Source organism: Callithrix jacchus, chromosome 3 (genome assembly GCF_049354715.1).
Source record: "Callithrix jacchus isolate 240 chromosome 3, calJac240_pri, whole genome shotgun sequence".
NCBI classification, from domain to species: Eukaryota; Metazoa; Chordata; class Mammalia; order Primates; family Cebidae; genus Callithrix; species Callithrix jacchus.
In genome coordinates, this window is record NC_133504.1 from 89347553 (window position 1) to 89365791 (window position 18239).

At 43.8% G+C, this 18239-nt stretch overlaps 1 protein-coding gene across 1 annotated transcript in view; it reads right to left on the reverse strand.

The window, feature by feature from the left end:
• Nucleotides 1-8625: 8625 nt before the first annotated feature.
• The window catches only part of HADH (hydroxyacyl-CoA dehydrogenase), a 46843-nt gene continuing 37229 nt past the window's right edge, over nucleotides 8626-18239 (reverse strand). Inside the window, exons 6-8 of the mRNA XM_008992876.5 lie at nucleotides 16173-16245; nucleotides 10379-10495; nucleotides 8626-9564 (exon numbers count right to left, since the gene is read on the reverse strand). Coding sequence (XP_008991124.1) covers nucleotides 9446-9564; nucleotides 10379-10495; nucleotides 16173-16245 — 309 coding nt within the window. The 3' untranslated portion in view covers nucleotides 8626-9445. The remainder of the gene's footprint in view (nucleotides 9565-10378; nucleotides 10496-16172; nucleotides 16246-18239) is intronic.

Here is an 18239-nt window from a genome sequence, read left to right on the forward strand (position 1 = left end):
TTCCAATTCCTCTTCATTTAGTCCTAAACTTGAACCAGGAAAAAAATAAGTATTATGTTCAGGGGACCTACTTGTTATAAAGGTTTCATATTCAGCCCTCGCCAGAACTTCATTTGAAAATTCTCTCTCTCAGAGTTTTCTTAACATGCATAAACCAAATAGTTTTTAAAAGCAGTCTAAAGCTGCCACCATGATCTTTTGGGGAGTTAACTAAAAAATCCAACAAAATAAAGGAAGTGACAGTGAAACATTTCACCAACACATGAATGGGCTCTTCTGGATCTTGAGAGAAAGCAATTAATAAAAGTCTGGGCCGGGCGCAGTGGCTCAGGCCTGTAATCCCAGCACTTTGGGAGGCTGAGGCGGGTGGATCACGAGGTCAAGAGATCAAGACCATCCTGGTCATCATGGTGAAACCCCGTCTCTACTAAAAATACAAAAAAATTATCTGGGCATGGTGGCGCATGCCTCTAATCCCAGCTACTTGGGAGGCTGAGGCAGGAGAATTGCCTGAACCCAGGAGGCGGAGGTTGCGGTGAGCCAAGATCGCGCCATTGCACTCCAGCCTGAATAACAAGAGCGAAACTCCGTCTCAAAAAATAAATAAATAAAATTAATAATAATAATAAAAGTCTGTTATCAAGGTAACAGGCATTGCAGGATCTATACCTGAGACTCAAGGCTTGGCCAAAGCCCACTCAACTCTTCTCTCCCTTGGCGTGCAGAGGCCACGCCCTGAGTCTCAGGTGTTTATATCCTGCCATGTCCAAATAATCCATTTCTTTCAACTTTACAAAAAATAAGTGAAGTTGAAAGAAATGGGTTGTTTGGACCCTCAGCCAGTTCTTTCCACAAACTTAGTTCCTTCTTAGTTTCCTGTATTTCTTCCAGAATAATTTTTCCCAAATAACTTTGATGTCAGTGCACAGTGCTCATTCCTGGCTCATTCTGCCCAAATCCTGCTTTCTGTAGGCAGCAGTTCTGGGGGAGAGTCAAGAGTCCCCCTAGAGATATTGATAAAGGGGGTGTATGTGGGGAGAGGGACACTCCTCTGGCCACTACTGCTGTTTGATCTTGAAGGGATTTGGCCTCCTTCCCTGCAGCGAACTAAGAGCTGAATTGTGTGCCAAGAAGAGGCTAGGTCAGCTTTCTTTCTGGGAGCAGAGCTTTCTCTGAGGTCACAGCTGGCATGCAAGTCCTTGTGAAGGGGTGTTTTCCTCCTGATTTTAGTTTGGTTGCTAGGGCTGCTGGCAACTACCTGTTTAGCTGGAAGGCGACTTTGAACTGTTTCATGACTACAGTTGTCTTAAGTATTATACAGTAATTTTTTCTTCTAGTTTGGTCTAAGGCTGCAACAATACAGAAACTCTAATAAAGGGCCTATGAAAAATAACAAGATGTCTGTGTGGCTGTGCTTTTAAAGAATGGTCACGAGGGAGTAATGCACAGTTCTGACAGAGAAGAGGCACCCAAGATCCACATGATGTAGTAGTGTTGAAAAAATCACATTTACCACTTCTGCCACAGAATGTGGTCTTCCAGGCATGGGGGATGAGAACTTTAAGAGCTGCCCTGTGAAACCCAACTTCTAAAGATACACACACAAGAAAATGTGGACTACTTTTTAATAGAATATAAAATTTGATGGCAATTAAGTATCTTCATACTAACAGAAGGATATCACTCTGTATGCCATTTATACTGATGTATTGTGGGAAAAAATAAGATCATTGGTTTTCTTAGCTATAATTCAGTGCATATTATTCTGGAAGTGGCTGTTCTAAATTTCTTCAACTCTCTTCTGAGAAAACTTTATTATCTTTACTCAGCAGCCAGGCGTGACTCAGGGAGAGTGTACCAAGGTGACTCAAATACACCTCTAAGCAGGGTATACCAACAGCAGCTATTTAAACACTAGCATGAATCAAAGTAAACTGAAACTGTATACATGTTAATTAAAACTAATAATTTATAGTAAAACCTGAGACAAGTGATAACTGTCTGCTTGCCTTTGTTGATGAAGCAGTGCTAATGTTGTTTATGGCATTGTTCATCAACAGTAAACTGGTGTTTAATAATAGATGCACTCATTCAATACATTTTTACTGAACACTTTCTGATGGGCTATGCTCAAATTACTGGACACCAGAAAAATGCTTTGTATTGTCTGTCTGCTCTAGGCATATAATAAATGCCTACTGTCTGCATTTGCTATAATGTGCAAGGGTCCTTTTCCCTGAATGGGAATTTGGACTTAAAACAGGTTATATCAGGAAGAAAGTGGCACAGTGGGGAAAGCCTAGGTTTAGCATCTGCAGACCTAGACAAAGTCTACTCAACCCGCTGTTGGGAACTGCACTCTAAACCCCTCTGGGCACACTTCCTCATGGGCTAAGGTATCACAGACCTCTGCCAGGGTATATGAGAGGCAAAGGAGAGAGAAGCCTGATAGGAAGTGACTAGCAAATTAATTTCCCCTGGAATTATTTTATAATGTGTTAGAAAACATGCTTTTTTGTCCAGGGCAAAAAATACCTTGTTTATGTATTGCCTTGCAGCCACAGAACATATGAGTATACTCCTGCCCAGGGAAGCAGCTGGTAACAGGACTAAGCACTCTGTTTTGGAGTCAGGATCACAGAAGTACTTGTACAGAAGGGGCAGAGTTTGGATTTTATTGGGTCATCTACACTGATGTGTTCATATAACTATTTTTCTTCATATATAATAGCTTGAGATGTTACCAGCTAAATTAACTAAGTTTTTGATCCCCACTAAATAAATGAGAGAAATTGGTAGAAAAATTATTTGCCAGATGGAATGAAAACACTGCATACAAATAGATGTCATCACACATCATCTTAACTGTTTTCTCTCTGGTCACTGTGGAATTCATAGACATTTTCTCTTCTCCATCTTTAACTTGTCTCAGAATCTGAACTCAGTGGAATCACTGAATATTCTATACCATAGTGATTTTTTTCCCCAACAGGAAGATGCACGAGGCAATCTCAGTAAAACAGAGCCCCACAAGTTGGCCTGGTTGTCATTACAGGTCCTTTCAAAGTTAGTTCGGTCCCACTGCTCAACGGGAGCAAGGCAACAGTGGCTTTAAAGTCTCGTCTGCCCTCCACACTCAGCCCTGGAGACAACCTTCAGCGCTGCACAAAGCCAGGGCTGTGCAGTGCTTACTGCAGGGCTCACCAAAGCCTAGAGGTACTTTGTGAGCAATCTCATCTGTTCACCACATGCTGGCATCTGGTACAGGCTGTGCCTGCTTTGCTTCTCAGGTTCCAATTAGCTGCGGCTGATCTTTCCTCAATGCCTGGTCCTAGAGCGTGCAAACTCATCCAGGCGGCAGCTCTTACAAAAACCACACTACTTTCAAGTGCTTTCCACCTGAATGAAAGACAACATTGTGGGCCACTGCAACTTTTATACTCAGATTTGTTTAGACTGTCTCTGTTCTTCCCCAGGCCTTTGCTCCCAGAACAGCATCTCTCAGACTGGGTGATGAGCTCTTAAGCTGGCAGGGATGAGGATGTCAAGGAGTGAGCAGGGACCATGGGGTGTAGAGTCCCACAGAGGCTGTGGTTAAATGGGAAGGGGCAGGCACTGCAAACTGCAAATCACGTGAATGAGATGTGCTGTCCTCTCCTGGCATTTGGGATTAACTGTGATTATTTTAATAAAGGGATGTATTTAATAAAGGATATATGTGAGGGTGCACACGTGCATGCACACATACACACACAAGACTTAAGAATCAAGATAAAAGTATTAATACCCTTACATTAGGCCTGTGACTTGTGATAACATTGTGCCAGCTAATGGCAGAATCCACCATGAGACTGAGTGCTGAAAGGGTAGCTGGTTTTAAGCATCCTGTGTGTGCTGTTCACTCTGACTAAACAGAGAGAGAGAGAGAGAGAGAGAGAGAGAGAGAGAGAGAGAGAGAGAGAGAGACAGAGAGAGAGAGAGAGACAGAGAGAGAGAATGTGTGTAAGCTTAAGTCTCTGCCTGACATGTAGACTCGGGTTGGACAGACCTTTTCCATTCTACCTCCTTTGGTCCTACTACAAATCGGTGTGGTGAAGGGATAGATTATGCTGCACTCCCACCCTTCCCTACAACTTGAATATTAAGGCTAAAGGGCTCCAGAAAACTACTTTCCCAGCAGCATATACCAAAACCTCCACACAGCTCCGGAACGAGGCAGTTGGGAGCCATTGAAACTGCCTCAAGTAGAAAATTCCATTTCAAAAATGCCATTCTCCCTCACTACTAGTTTTAGAGGCATCCCAGTTTCCTGTCTTCTACACCTGCAATCTGGGTGAAGAGTTCAAGTGGCTGTTCAAGAGCAGGTAGCAAGGGCAGAGTTCTTATTATACCTGCTTGCCTGAGAACAGACTACATTTTCTGGTAGAATATTCCAGTAGCTGCATCTATAGAAGTGAGGCTGAGGTGTCTTGGTGAAGTTTATCGATACCATGAAGGCCTGCATTGCTACTCTGCCATCCAACAGTTCTACCTTGACAGACTAATTTTTTTCTAAGAGATGGGGTCTTGCTACGTTGCCTCAAGTACCTGGTATTACACGTATGCGCCACCACACCCAGCTTGACCAACTATTGTTTAAGTTAACTATGGTATCCTCTCCCCTCCTTGATGATGAATCAAGAGCAGCTTGAATTTGTTTCAACCCTAGGGGCTATCCTATTGCTCCCTTTGCTAAATAATAGACCTAGTCGGGATTCACTCCCGCAATTTTGTTCTGAAGAAATCTTTAGGAGTCACCAATGTCATTTAAAACTATGTTACAGGCCAGGCATGACGGCTCATGCCTGTAATCCTAGCACTTTGGGAGGCCAAGGCAGGTGGACCACTGAGATCAGGAGTTTCAGCCTGGCCAACAAGGTGAAACCCCATCTCTACTGAAAATTAAAAAATTATCTAGGTGTGGTGGTGGGAGCTTGTAATCCCAGCTACTGGGGGGCTGAGGCAGAAGAATTGCTTGAACCCAAGAGGTGGAGGTTGCAGTGAGCCAAGATCGCATCACTGTACTCCAGCCTAGGTGACAGAGCAAGACTCCATCTCAAATGAATAAACAAATAAAACTACATTATGATAGAGTGAAGCATCATTCTGCTCCTGTTCAGATGCCACCACTTCTCTAATTATCATGTGTTAGGAGAATCTTGGGAACTTCCCTCCTACATACTTGCTGTTTTTCTGGGGTCTTAAATCATCCAGTCTACTGCTCACACCCAACATGTAGCATACCTGAGTGACAGCCACCCCTTTCTGACTAGCCTCAACCAGCGCCTCTCTGAAAGTGTGGGAAGACCTTCCAGAGGAGCTGTGGGGTAGCAAGAGTGCCCACTCCAGCCTGGGCAACAAGAGTGAAACTCTGTCCCAAAAAAAAAAAGCCCACCACTGGGCTTTTTGCCAGGTAGCCTAACTGCTTAACTTCTGACACTCACTTTTCCAAGACTCAGGCTTGTTCTGAATCTTCAGCCTACTCCCCACTGCTGTCACATGTTCAGGGCTGTTATGTGTAACCCTAGTGAACACAGGTTACTGGGCCTTCCTTTACAATTGGCTTATAGATGCAAGCCAGTGTGCTCAGCACTTGAAACCTGCTTCACTCCGTCCCTATGGCATAGGTTCCATCCTTATGCTCATTCTTCCAGACACACCCAGAAAACAAACAACTTCTCGAGGTTACACAGGTAAAGACAGTGGAACTGAGAACTAGAACCCAAGTCGGTTTAATTTCAAAGCCCAAGCTGACAATTAGTTGTACTGGTTAATCCTGCAGCAGCTACAGTTAATGATTTTCACTAAAACATTGAATAATATCAGTATCAATGAAAGGATTCTCTGCCTTTCAGGAGTTTTGTTCTGCCGTGTCAAATAGTAGCAAGAACAATATGCTAAAATAGGTGTTAAAACTGTGATGATGAAACACTGAGATCAATTTAAAAAATTGAATTTACACAGCCAAATGGGTTCTTTCAAAGTATAGTACTGAAAGCACAGCCATGATTTCACTGTTCAAAGCATTTTTTTTCAGATTACTATTTATGTAGCATCAATGCCTGTTTACAAGAAAATTAGTCTCATAAAATTACAGCCACACCTTGTATTTTTGGTAGACTTAATGAGTTACTTAGGTTGAAATGTTAAAGGGATTAAAATCAAGGTGGGACAAGACAAAAGCTTATTTCAAATACGTGAACAGTACAACTCACAAAGAGAAAGCATGATGAGTGTATGTTGTTATATAACCATGATGAACATAGTGGCCCTCTCCAGTGATGACTGGTTGAATCTCAAATGCCTTTCTGAAAGCTGACGTGTTGGTGAAAAACGTACTATACAATGGTACCCAGTGGAGAGGCATTTTCTAACACCGGATTTGTAAATGGTAGTTTCCCAGTTCCAAGACCTGGTCCCATCTTACCCCGCGCTGCATCACAGCACAGTTCCCACTGACAGGACCCACGGCACAGTTCCGTAAAGTGACATACACTTTACGACTAATGTCAGAAAAACTTAACCGGTCATTTTCCCCCTGAAAAACTACTACTAACAGTGAATCTTAAGAACATTAAAGGGCCATGAATTTTATTTTACAATGACATCTTAGTAAGCGTTAACACGATCCTTCAGAGAACTCCGTTTTACTAAACAATTGAAGTACAGGTGATGGCTATGCTCAGAGGCGCACTGTCTTTTTCAGCAAGTCATCTCATACACTGCCTGGTTTTCTTTTTAATATCAAACTTTCACTTATATTATAGATGAATAAAAATATCACTAAGAGGAAGTACAGGAAAAAAAAAAGTATCCTCTTGGCTGGGCGTGGTGGCTCACATCTGTAATCCCAGCACTTTGGGAAGCTGAGACAGGTGGATCACCTGAGGTCAGGAGTTCGAGACCAGCCTGATCAACATTTTAGTCTCTACTAAAAATACAAAATTAGCTGGGCGCAGTGGCACATGCCTGCAATCCCAGCTACTCGGGAGGCTGAAGCAGGAGCATCACTTGAACCTGGGAGGTGGAGGTTGCAGTGAGCCGTGATTGCGCCATTGCACTCCAGCCTGGGCAACAATAGTGAAACTCTGTCTCAAAAAAAAGTATCCTCTTGACCTAAAACTTGTTCCTGACTTTCAAATGTCATAAAAGATGTATGATGGTTAGGAGGCAAATCTGGGGAGGTGAGGAGAACCAAGAGTGGTGACGCCAGACCCAGCAGCACTGACAGGACCCACCTTCTCTCTTGAACAAATGCTCCCAAAACACAGTGGAGGATGATGCAAGGCACCTGGGGTTCTCACTAAGCCTCATTTCCCAACTACAGGCTGAAGCAAATGGCAGCAGCAGGCCTATATTTGGAAGTAGAGAACCTGACAGACATGACCTTCCTTCCCCCGCCACCCCAAGAGCTCTCCATGGCAAGCAGCTACATTCACCTGAGAACACAGAGACGTGGAGTCGGAAAAGAAAAGCCACTCCCTCACCTCCCAGGTCTAAGGAAAGGATGTTCAATATCCCTTCCTACTCCCAAATATGGTGCATGGAAAATATTTTTTGAAAACGATAAAAGGATGCTGAGAGGCCAGCCCTTCTGACTATTTGGTAGGCTTCAAGAGCATTTTAAAACACCAGCCAGAAAGACTGCTGCAGCCCCCACCCTCTCATCCTGGCAGACTCATGGTTGCACTGCTGAGTTACATCTTTCCTCGAATTCAGTAATCAAGGAAGAATCCTGCCATTTCCAGGACAAGGACCTGCATCCTATGGGGAGTCTGGTGAGACAGTAAGGAAGTGAGGCCCCCTCTTAGACCCAGGCCTCATGTCAAAGGTCAAGAGCCAGCCTCAGAAAAAGCAGGGAGCTGCCAGACCACAAGGGTAACCTTTAGCAATGGAAATGCGGGTGGCCTCACAGGTGCTTCCTTTTGTTCGTTAGGCAGGGTTTTATAAGAATAATCTAAAAATGTGTCCTACTCAGGTTCTGTGTGTGGTAGAAATGTACCAATGTATTTATTTTCACACTATGCTATAGATTCAATTTTTTTTAAATTAATAAGTTCCCTTTTATCAGTCATAAAATGAAGAAAATAAAATCTCTCAACTATTAGAACTATGATCAAGGACAACAAACAAGGACGCCCATTTTAGGGAGAGTCCTAACTGAAAGTGTGGGTCTAAGATTTTCAAATGGGCTATTTTGTATTTCATTTTATCAAAACCTAGTTCTAGGCGAGGCTCTGCTACAAAATATCTGAGCTTTTGGGCATATCACTTAAGCTTTCCGCTAATGAGGCTACTGGACCTCAGGATTTCTGATCTCTTTCCAACTCTAAAATTCTATCTTGGAAGACACTTTCTCAAGCCAATGATTAAAAGAAGCTTAAGTTACACAATTTCACTTTGTTGGCAAAGAAGAAACAGATGTTCCTTAAAAATTGTTCTCTGTACCCTCACTACTGCTTTCCTGGTAAGAAATCTGGCAGCGACGGCCACAGGCAGGTTTCACACAAATGCCTTCGCCTGCCATTCCCTCCCCGTCGCTCCCACTTCAAAAATTAATAGCAGGCCAAAGAAGATGGGAAAGAGTTTCTGCCTAAATTATCAACTTTTTACTTTTATAATCATTTGAGTGTATTACAATTTTATATTATACAACTTTTTTCAATTCAAATTTTCACAGACTAAAACATCGTATTTTAGTAGAGTCAATTTTTATAGGCAATTTGCAACAGTGATTTCTCGTGGAAAAAAGACACAGACAGACAGTAATCATTAAGATGTGTGGAACTGAATGACCATGGAAACCGACCTCCTCCTGCAAACCATGCACACAGAGACACGCCGACCCATCCAGCAGCAGCATCTTGACGATGAGCTGAATAAAGACACAATATCTTATGTCGTGTCCAGAATGCAGGGCAAGGCTCAAAGCTGCAGGTAGTAAAATGTTCTTATAAAGGCAAGATCTAGGTGCTGCTCGCTGTAGTGCTTTAGACACACCAGGTGTGTGCCAGTGGCTTGTGACTCTCCCACGCAGCAACAGTGAACACGGTGTACTTGCACTGTCACAGGAAGTACTTCCCCTTGATGAAAGAACCAATCCAAGCAATTCTTCACAAAAATGACAAGGCTCAAAAAAAATGTTTGCTCCAAGGCACCAAGGGTGTAAAGCTGTTTAGAAAATACACAGAAATGAACAGACTAAAAAAGAAAATTAGTTCTTAATAGAGAATCTATTACTGCTGTAATTGGTGTAATAATCACTTCAGCTAGATTACAATCAAAATGCACATTGATTAGACTGTGCTGTGTGAGGGAACATCTGACCAGAGCATTCCCGCAGGCACTCGGGTGCTGGCTGGTGAGCGCTCTCAGGGCTTCTTCTCAGAGCCGGAGAAGTTGCGCATCATTTGTATTTGTAAAATCCTTCTCCAGTCTTCTTGCCCAACTTGTTCTCTGTTACCAGCTTATTCAAAGATGGGCTGGGCTGAAACAATGGGTTCTTCGCATCTATTTCATGCCACCCTATTGAGAGGAGGGGAAAGAACTCAGGATAAAGTGCTGGGTTTACTTTTACACTTTGGCATTCCCAAGGATGAGTCTGGAGGCCTGCCTCTGATGTGCGAGAGCAACTCAGGCAGGCTGTGCTGGTGCGGCCACATCAGCCCCAAAGCTGCTGCACTGCCACCCACCTGTGCTGCCTGAAGCCTGGCCCTACTCCAGGCCCTCCTGTTTATCCAGTGTCTTTCCAGAAATCACTAAGGCCAAAGGCCCAGGTACACTACCAGAAGCCATTCGTTTGCTGGTTGGATTCACCAGTGGCACAGTTAACTTTCAGAATGCATGTTTAAAAATATGAATTCCTGCTATTGGTATTTTGCATCCACATAATATTCAAAATTTCATTCTTCAACTAGCATTCTGTTAAACTTGGGAATAGATAGCTACATTCAACTTCAGTAGTCCAGTTTCATTATATATACTGTCTTCAGAGCTGTTACATTACAATGGATATTTTTAAAAACGGATGTGTATCTTGCTTGCAATGGAGGTTACACAAATCAATGTATGTGATAAAATAACACAGACCTGTCTGTGCTATATTTGTAGATTTTTGTGAATCCATAAAGTTGTTGTTTTTTAAAGGTTACCCTGTTAAGAGATACTAGACAGTTACATTCTTCCTTCTCCTGCCATCTGTTCATGAATCCTCAACCTGGTGAGGCAGGATTTTGGAAGGTCTTTGCTAAGACCTATGCTAACTTCTGTTTTAAAAAGGCATGATAATTTAAAAACGACCTCAACTCAATTAAAGACAACAAAGAATTCCAATTCCTACCATCTACGATGAACTTCGTAGTATCCAGCCCGACATAATCTAGAAGCTCAAATGGGCCCATGGGGTAACCAGCTCCTAACTTCATAGCAGTGTCAATGTCTTCTTTGGATGCATCACCTAAAGAGAAAAGGGCAGCACTGGGTCACCACCACCTTTCCTTGAATTCTCCCTATCACAGGGTTAGCCCTGGAATTACTAGAATGTTATATGCTGCACATTCAAAAAATGTCTAGAGTGAGAATTTCTAACTTGGGTAAAATTTTGTCTCTAAAGTACATGCCAAATAGATCTTAAGTTTTTTGTTTGTTTGTTTTTGTTTTTTGAGACAGTCTTGCTCTGTCATTCAGGCTGAAGTGCAGTGGCACAATCTTCGCTCACTACAACCTCCACCTCCTGGGTGCAAGTGATTCTCCTGCATCAGCCTCCTGAGTGGCTGGGACTACAGGTGTGTGCCACCACACCCGGCTAATATTTTTATTTTTAGTATAGACAGGGTTTCATTATGTTGACCAGGCTGATCTTGAATTCCTGACCTTAAGTGATCCTCCTGCCTCAGCTTCCCAAAGTGCTGAGATTACAGGTGTGAGCCACAGTGGCCAGCCTAAGATTTTCAAAGCTACTGCATCACTGAGGTGAATTCTGGAGTACTGATACCCTGTTCATGGAGACAGAGGCCTCCATGCCTGGAAACTTCAGTTATTTTCAAATAAATTGGGGTTTTCCAACTCTAGAATTATTTATTAAAATATCACTTAATGCTAAGAGCATACTTTTGATTTATAAATAAATTTTCTTAAAAAAGAAAACTAAGCTTTCTGCTTTTTATGTATAGTTACTGTATGTATATTTTTTCCCCAGCTTTTTGGGTTTTACAAGTAAGGAGAATTCCCCTGACACATTCACACAAACCTATTAGTCAAGATACCTTTTAAAGAAAAGCCCAAACCCAAGTTAGAACTACCATACATGTTTGGAAGTATATTAAGTAGACTAAGACAAGGATCAATGTGCTTTTCCCTTGGAAATGTATTCGTACTATGTCCTTTGGCCCCAAGAGGCCTTGCAGAGACCAACCTGTTCCCTTAAAGTAGAACAGTCTGCAACAAGTGGCTATGTAGAATTTTGCTCCAAAGCATAAAGAAGCCAATCAGACCAAAGCTAAAGAAAAATGGGGAAAATGTGAAGACATTCAGAGAGAAACTACTTCAAAACTGATAAAGACAATATTTTTAAAAACCATGTAAAGTACTAAAGTTATGCCAAAGAATTTCAAGGCATTTTAAGGTGATTAAAAGACGACTCAATTATTTATTATGGTTGACGTTACTAATAACTACACTACTTAGGATTAGAGACTCCTGAGAAATCATGAGTTGAGTTTTAGGCCATAAGAAAGCAAAGAAACAGGCCGGGTGTAGTGGCTCACAACTGTAATCCCAGCACTTTGGGAGGCCGAGGTGGGTGGATCACGAGGTCAAGAGATCAAGACCATCCTGGTCAACATGGTGAAACCCCATCTCTACTAAAAATACAAAACATTAGCTGGGCACAGTGGCACATGCCTATAATCCCAGCTACTCAGGAGGCTGAGGCAGGAGAATTGCCTGAACCCAGGAGGTAGAGGTGAGCCGAGATTGCGCCATTGCACTCCAGCCTGGGTAACGAGCAAAACTCCATCTCAAAAAAAAAAAAAAAAAAAAGAAAGAAAGCAAAGAAACAAAAATAATCATATAGGCAGCCTCATTCATTCATTCATTCATTCAACTTCTATTTATTACGTAACAGGCACTAGAGATGTAGAATAAGATAAAGAGAAACAAGACAAGCATTCAGGGTACTCATGATATAATGGGAGAACTCAGACGTGTAAGCCAAAAGCTTCAACATAACAAGACATGAAGATTCACGATTCACACAGCTCTGTGTGGGCAGAGATGGAGAGATTTACTCACATCTCCAGGGCTTCACCAAAACCACCCCCATGCCTGGGTCCTAAAAGGTGAAGAGAATCCTGAGATGAGCAGACCAGGAAGGGCATTCTAGGTAGAGAGAACAGCACACGCAGAGTCAGGAATGGGAAGGAAAACAGCATCTTTGGGGTATGGCTATGAAGCTTAAAGTTGGATTCCAGTCAGAGGATTTCATTAGGAAGGCCCGTGGCTTCTGTACTAGTAGAGCCCTGGAATGCTGGAAGTACCGGCCTTGTAGGCTCCTCAGGGCTTGAGATATACTCCTTGTGCCTAGGGCACCGCCCTCAGACAGCTTTGGGGCTCAGTTGCTCACTTCCTCCAGGCCTCTGCTCAGTTGTCACCTTTCAGAGTCTCTTCTCCTCCCTCATATAAAAAAAGCAACTCCTAGCACCAAAAAAAAAAAAGGCCAGGACAAGACTTGCTATCTTCTGACTTTACTATCCTCTTCTCCACAATTACTTATCACAACCTAACATGCTCATGTGCTGGTTTATTTATTATGGGACAGAAATCTGACAGCATAATGGTTATAACTCAGCTAAAGCCATTTAATGAAATCTATATTCAAGGACAGGACAGTGAACCCTAGAAGCAAGGCTATAATTCCAGATCCAGAGACTCACTTGAGGACTGTTTTATTTGAAGAAATAATATGAAGATACAGCACATGATAGAAAAATATCTAAATAACTCTACAAAGTCAGCACAACTCTAAAAATCCTGTTCTTAATAATGCAGAATAAAAGAGGAAAACTTACAGAATGAGAGAAATCAAATACAGAGATTGGTGTACCAAGTGAGAGTTAGCTGTGGAATCATGTTTTAGACCAATAATTCCTAAACTTCTTCAGAATCAAGTACTTCTCTGACAATTGGATACCTTCTCCATAAAAAATGCACATAGACCCCAAATTCTTTATCAATCTTAGGAGGTTCATGGGATACCCTCTCCCACTCCCTCTGGTTAAGAGCCCATAACTCCAGACAAGACAGCAAAGGATAGCTTCCTCAGTGAACTCCAGATCAGCACAGCTGAGGGCCTGGGACTTGCCCAACATCTCTTCTTTGGCTGGCTCAGCAGCACCACCTGCCAACCATTCTTAGCATGAACAACAGAGGTGTCCAGCAACAACTCAGAAACAGCACTTTTACTCATCAGCAGCTGCCTATGTGCCCGTCCTACCCAGGCACCTTGGGGCATATGAAGATGAGAAGGACCCAGAGAGTGCTCCAGAAAGGAGAGTACAGTAAGGAAAAGAAAACACCTGCCATGTCACAGGGAAGACAGTGACAAGTGACCCAGGGGAGAGCCAAAGCAGGAAGAGGTGTGATGACAGAGATGACATCCAGCTGGGAGCTCTGCAGACACTCAGGTGGGCCATGTGGGGATGGCAGGAGTAGAGTCTGCAGTGGTGACAGCAGGGGCAGAGGGTGGTCAGAAGGAAGGCTCTCTGGCAGAGCTTGTTTATGGCAGGTCACCAGAGAACCATTGACCTGGCTTGAGCAGGGGCGACAATGCGAGCGGGATGTCATGTGGTGACTGAGGGGGAGGCTATGGTTCTCCCAAGAGCTGACCATTCAGCCCCACCACCCTGCCCACACTGGCCATTAGGAATGGGTGCCTGACAAGGGCAGTGGTTTACTGTCAGGCACAGCCTATCCAGCCTCTGTCCCTCTGATCCACAGGAGTGACAGTGACTGGGGCATACATCAGGCCTCAGTCATAGTATGAAGGAACAAGAGCAACAGGAAGAGTGAGGGCAGAGCTGGGACACTGGGAAAGAAGGCACAACATGGTAGCTAGGATGAGTGGTCAAACAGCAGAGAAAAAGGGCATGAGCCTCCATGAGATCCCATGGGGAAAGGCAAGAAGTGCTGGTGGCAGGGGCCGGTCATCCAGGAGGCCTGACCAACGACAGCCCACACAGTGAGCCTGCACCACTCCAGGCAGCATTGGCCAAATCATGTGTGTGGAGCCCCAGGTATATCAACAGTGTGGTACAGAAACGTTCTCCCTGCACGAGTACAGAAACAGTCACAGAGCGTCTGCTGAGGCTGTGCAGGGGCGTGTGGGCAGATGCAGTAGGCGTCTCAACTTCCTGGACAACATGATACTTTCTCAATAAGTGCGTAGTGGAGACCAGTCTGGAAAAGACATGAGTAGTGTGAATTCCTCTGCTGCCTGAGGAACTTCATGAAGGCAGCCTGACTAGGATGGGGAGAAGCTGGGATGAAGAGGTGGAACAGGCATAACAGGAAGGAATCAAAAGTGATGAACAGATGTGGCAGACAAGAGAGGGGGCCTCCAGATGCTTGAAGCTTCAAGGTGGAACTGCAGGAGGGAGACGGTGTGGTGGGCATGCTCTGAACACTCCTCTGTGCTGGCTGAGAGGAGGGAGCAGGGGGTCGGCACAGAGACATGGTGAGAGGTCTGGGGTGTGACCATACTGTGCAGTGCGGAAGCAGCACCCACCCCAGGCAGGATACCCAGCTCCTTCAGAAGCAGATTGTGAGAAGGAGGTGGAAAAAGAAGCAGAGGGACCAGCAATGGCAGGCTTTCAAAGCCCATGCCCACAGCAAGCTAAGAGCATGTCCAGAGGCCAGGTCGTCCCCTTCCAGCTTCACCGCACAGGTGGCAGGAGATGGTGAGGGCCAAAGGGCATCCACCTGTACAAAAAGGGACCTTAGCCAAGAAGAGGGCTTTCAACTTACCATCTGATACTTGGTACAGTGGAGAATGTATCAAAGGGACAGCAAGGAAAACACCATTAAGAGGTGGATCTCTCACATGCTACATTCTAAAACATTACATTTTGTTAAAAAACACACACACACACATACAACTGCCTTTCAAGGTAGCTCTGTGCCTTCTTTGAGGTGTAATTAGGCATATTTGTTGATAGATAAACAGAGAAGTGTTGGTTTGATCTTGGAGCAAAAGTGAGGCAATTGCTCCCATAAACCATAGATAAAAGTTTTAATATTTAAAGCAGATTTTGAGGAAGCAAATGTGCTTTCATCTCTCTGGAAGAGCTGGTGTAAATGTTTTGTTTCAAAAATGACACTCTCGGGAGTGAGCATTTATGAATGAAGTTATTGAAAACAATTACACTTGCTTTTTATCCAGTCCTATTAAGGGTTGTTTGCCTTTGAAGCAGACATGATAGCTACCTTTCCAGAAACCAGGGAGGGAAAGCAGGCAGGAGGATGCTGATCAATTTAGAAAACTGGACCCTGTCCCAAGCCCGTTATCTCTACAGCAGAGAAAAGCATTCTTTGTCAATCAAGTATTGAGGAAAAAGGTTTAGACCATTCTTAAGGTTACAAAAAGTACATCATGGCATCATTCAGTAAGGACAGACACAAGACTGCTAAAAACTGTTCTTAACATATTTCGGCCTTGTCACATATTTCTCATCACCTGTCAGTCACAAGTTTTAGAACAAGAAGGAACTTCCAAGATCCCCTAGCCTAGTAATTTTTACATGATGATTATTTTTAAAAGCAGTAAATCTTTTAATCAAAAACAGAGATCCAGGATATAAATCTGGGCCGGCCGTGCAATTGCTCTGGCTGGGACTGTAGGGCGGGTGGTGGGAGTTCTAGAACCCCTTCTCAGAGGCCTCACAGGGAAGCCAGGAGGCTTTGGGCAAACTGTGAAACAGGTACTAGGGCCCCGGATGCAGCTGAGCTCACATAGCTAGAAAACAGACACTGCTTCTTCCACTCTGCATGGCCCAACCCCTCCCAGAGACACCAAGAATTCCAGACAGGGGTGCCAGAAGCTGTGGCCTGCTCCTCCTGGCCTGGGTCAGGAAGGGTACCTCGTTCATACAGCCTGATTGCTTCCATGAGGTATGGAACCAGGAGGCGGTTCACAACAAACCCAGGAGTGTCCTGTTTTGGGAGAGAAAAACAAAAAACTAGTACACTTTCATGAAATGGTATCTTTTGTAAAGTCACCAAATCGCCCCTTCTTACCCTGGATCACGTTTGCCCCCATTTATCAAGCTGTACGTTTTCAAAATTTGCAGCGCAACCTTATTTCTATCTCATATGGCAATTTATCCAACAATCATAGTACTTAAAAAATATTCAAGCCCAGATGCCCCACTGCACAGATCCTGACATAAAGGCAGATCAAGGCACAGGGGTCACCTGGAAGAGCATGGCTCTGGGACAGGCAGATTTGGGCTCAATCTTGAATACTCTCTTCATCCTTCTGCTGCTTTGAACTTCAGTTTCATCCTCTGTGAATTGAGGGTGACAGTTTCTGTCTCAAAGTTGTGAAGATAAATCAGAAAACACATAAAATGCTGTACACACAGCCCTATACTCAAATGGTAGCCCCTTTCCTCCTGCTCTTTCCTCCCACTTCCCTTTCAAGAATCTATAAACATCACATTCCATCTTGAACAGTCCTCAAAGGAGCACTGCTTTCCAGGCTCCTTGGAGCCACTCCTAGGCTACTCAGCATCTTCTCAGGTTCCAGTGCACAGTGCAGCAGATCTGAGTTGGGAGCAGGTGCTGGGACAAAGGAGCAGAGTTCCTGGCAGAAAGCTGGGCTTACACGCCACACCCCCTAAGACCTCTACATCCTGGGGTGACCCCTGTGCCACACACCCCCTTCATCCATTTCCCTTCCCAGCAACTAATATTAACCATCTTTCCGGAAGACAGGTGTGAGATTTGGATTTTATCTAGTGATCTCTTCTGGGGAATTTTAGAGAAAAATAGACAGGGGATTTTTTGTTGAAGCTTATTTCCAAAGGCAAATGGTGCCTCCTCTTTTGTCAAAAGGCTGTCATCCTCCTGAGGGCAGAAATCCTCACCCTGGCCCGAGCTGTGCATTCTGGTTCTAGCACACACCAGGCACTCCCTTAATGTCTGAATTATAGATGACCATGCACTCCTCACAGAGCTAACCTGACTGCATGCGGGGAAACTGGAAAGTAACGCAAACAATGTGAACCTCCTTTAACCTTGGGCAAGCTGAAACCAAGCCTCAACCCCATCTATCGCCACACAAGCACAAAGATGCACAAACAAGTTTTATCAGCTTAATCAAGATTATGGAAAAATACTGATTGTATAATTGAGGCAAAGATACTCTTTTCAGCTTCAAAAGGTTCACTACAGAAACTCAAGATAGGGTACCTAAGAACATGAGGTACACCACAGATAAGGTCACAGTCAGAAAGCAGCCTGAGAAAAACATTTGCTCCAATTAGCATAGTTAATATCTTCTACAGAAAGAGCTCATAGAGCTCAATAGAAAAAAGTGCCAAGACTCAATAAATATTTAAACACACTGAGCAGGCACAGTGGCTCACACCTGTAATCCCAGCACTTTGGGAGGCCAAGGTGGGAGGATCATGAGGTCAGGAGTTCAAGACTAGCCTGGCCAACATAGTGGAACCCCCTCTCTACTAAAAATACAAAAATTAGCTGGATGTGGTGGCATGTGCCTGTAGTCCCAGCTACTTGGGTGGTGGAGGCAAAAGAATAGCTTAAACCCAGGAGGTGGAGGTTGCAGTGAGCCAAGACTGTGCCACTGCACTCCAGCATGGGAGACAAAGTAAGACTCTGTCTCAAAAAGAAAAAAAAAAAAAAAAAGAAAAAATTAAACTCACTAGTAATCAAAGAAATACGCATTTTTGTTAATAAGATTATCAAAGTTTTTTTCCCTCGTTGTAATAATATTTGATGCTATTGAGAATGCAGAGAGACAGATACTCTTAGGATATTGGTGGAATCTGAAGAGACATAGTCTTTTTTTTTTTTTTCGTTTTGAGACAGAGTCTTGCTCTGCTGCCCAGGCTGGAGTGCAGTGGTGTGATCTCAGCTCACTGCAGTCTCCACTTCCTGGGCTCAAGTGACCCTCCCACCTC